Source organism: Triticum aestivum, chromosome 7A (assembly GCF_018294505.1).
Source record: "Triticum aestivum cultivar Chinese Spring chromosome 7A, IWGSC CS RefSeq v2.1, whole genome shotgun sequence".
NCBI classification, from domain to species: domain Eukaryota; kingdom Viridiplantae; phylum Streptophyta; class Magnoliopsida; order Poales; family Poaceae; genus Triticum; species Triticum aestivum.
Window position 1 is genome coordinate 318774072 of NC_057812.1, and position 2512 is coordinate 318776583.

Genomic DNA, 2512 nt, shown 5'->3' on the forward strand with positions numbered 1-2512 from the left:
ACCATTTTATTATTCTACACGTCTACATGAGTTTTTCTCCCAGCCTCGTGGTTATTGCATACTCTAGCACCATTGCAGTTATAGTGTCGAACATAAACAATATTATTAGCTTGGAAATAAATAATAACATTGTAATTATTGCTCCTATGACATATTTCCAACACCGGTTTGCTGGCTATTTGACGCACAAAGATGTTAGATAGCCATAGGATAAATGGACCAAGACCAAAAGGCAATGCAAATGCTTTAGTAATAAAAAATATATTAATTAAACGGCTATAGGATTCTAAAAAAATGGCTATAGTGCTTGAAAATAAATTAATTGGGCATAAACGAACTTCGAATTGGATGGAGTTTTATATGTGGTGTCTCTAGACTATAGCACGACCAAACAAAAGTACACTAGCGACTTTGGTAGTGTAGGGTTATCCACCTCTCATTTCACGACCAAAAGATTTTTGCTAACAGGATTGATCTCGCAGATGTAAAGAGGAGGATTCTTGCGATTTGAGTTTTGGAGTCTCATATACACGCGCATACACTTACCTTTATGAATGCACGCACGTATACCCTACTCCTATGAGCACCTTCGAAAGACTAAGCCGGCATATTATCTTAAATTTATGAAGTCGCCATAGACACCTCGTCGTCGACGCGAACGTCTCCTCCCACTGAATGCGCATCGCCGGAAATCCTGAAATAAATCAAAAAATAAATGCAAGTATAAAGATTTAAACCCTGATAGGCTGGGAATATCACAGTCTCTCTAACCATCTAACCACAGATTTGTTATTTGAGGGGAAGGCAAACTATAAGTTCTTTTTTTAAGGTAAGGCCTCCTACTTTTTATCTCTTGTGAGAAAGAGAGAGGGCACCATCTCAACCCAGGGGCATATGCACCCACTTTTCATAAAATGCATTTTAAGCATGTTTTAAAATATCAAAAAAATCAAAAGAAAATATCACGCATACATGTTCGCAAATATGTGTACACGGCACAAAGTTTTATGAAAAAAATGTCTTTTTGTTTTGCCTCCGCAAAAAAGACAAATTTCAATGCTTCTAAATAGTGTTTCACAACATAATTTTTTATCTTTTTTGCACAGGCCACAAAAAAGTTATTTTTCCGTAAAACTTTATGCACGCACATAGAACATGGAGACGTACCCGTGCAATTTTTTTCCAGATTTTTTAGAATTTAGAAATGTATTTTTTAAAATAGGTTCATATATAATCGGGTTTATCCATGCACTTCTTGTGAGAAAGAGGCAAACTACAACTACAATGCATCAGGTCACCCCGCCCATTCTTCGTTTCTGCCGCGTGTATCTCGACGGCCCATGAAGATCACATCGAAGTAGAAAGGAAGCCCAAAGCCCACCAATAATAACAGGTCGGAACGTGCGCGTCGTGTCCTGCCTCTCCTCGACCTCCGAATCTACTCTCTTGTCTATGCAGCTTGCTTCCCCTATCTATTTTCTAGAGGGAGGGGGAGAGAGGGACAACCAAGATCCAAATCTTGGCCAGCGACTCGATCGGATCTCCAGCCGACGCCGGCGACCATGGCTCGCCATCACCTCCTTCTCTTCCTCCCTCTTCTCGCGCTTGCCTTCTCCTTTGTCATCGCCGCCCCTGAGGTACCCAACTCTTGCTCTCTTAGCAAATCCTTTATCTGTTGCCCCCTTACGATGGCTCCATCCGTATGCTGCCACAGAGACAGGGAGATGCCGCGGCCTTCATCGATGGCGCATCGCACCGCTACCTGAGGGATCAGCCAGAGGACCAGGTTCAGTCCCCAGTTATCCTCTCTCTTTCTCTGCGGACCAATCTGTCGCTGCGTGCCACCAAGTTCAAACGACTCTTCCAGCTAATCCATACCGGATTATAGTTTCTACTAGTTCGTAGCTTACACATGTACAGTAAAAAATACCAGACGACCATTGAAAAAACAAATACTAGCTGTTACAACGCGATATGATGCATTTACATCGGGGCTTAAAGAGAGCCAATAAAGCCAGTAATAGATCGTCAACTACCCAGCCATTTATGTCATCCCATCTACTCGTTCTCAAACAAGAAAGTTAAGCACCTACTCTCCACGGGTGCTTAGAGTATGGTTAATAGTATAGTGAACAACCGGCTATATGAAATTATCATGTCAGCTATAGCCAACCTAATAGACAACACTAATAGTAGCTAGTTACTAAGTACTTACTACTTTATTAATATATGACCCACCCTACACTTTCACAATGTTTTTTGGAGGCCTTGCTGCAGCTGGCTGTTAATCTACAGCCTGCCTCCCTTCTCTCCCCTCTTCTCTCGCGTCCATCTAACTCAACAAAAATACAATACTTTAATCCTTAAAGCCTACTGACTGTATCTTATTAGACTTGCTCTTAGATGCATAACAACATTTAGTCAGAGGTACCTAAAATTAGCACCTTATCAAACCTGCATGGCAAGAAGCAGTTTATTGCTTTGTTTGCTACAAGCACCTCTTCAAGCACCT

The 2512-nt window shown here is 41.4% G+C and overlaps 1 protein-coding gene across 1 annotated transcript in view; it reads left to right on the top strand.

Moving 5' to 3' along the window:
* The first annotated feature begins 1385 nt into the window (after nucleotides 1-1385).
* Nucleotides 1386-2512, top strand: part of LOC123154156 (uncharacterized) — a 9330-nt gene continuing 8203 nt past the window's right edge. The window contains exons 1-2 of the mRNA XM_044572944.1: nucleotides 1386-1637; nucleotides 1715-1786. Of these exons, the coding sequence (XP_044428879.1) occupies nucleotides 1563-1637; nucleotides 1715-1786 (147 nt within the window). The 5' untranslated portion in view covers nucleotides 1386-1562. The remainder of the gene's footprint in view (nucleotides 1638-1714; nucleotides 1787-2512) is intronic.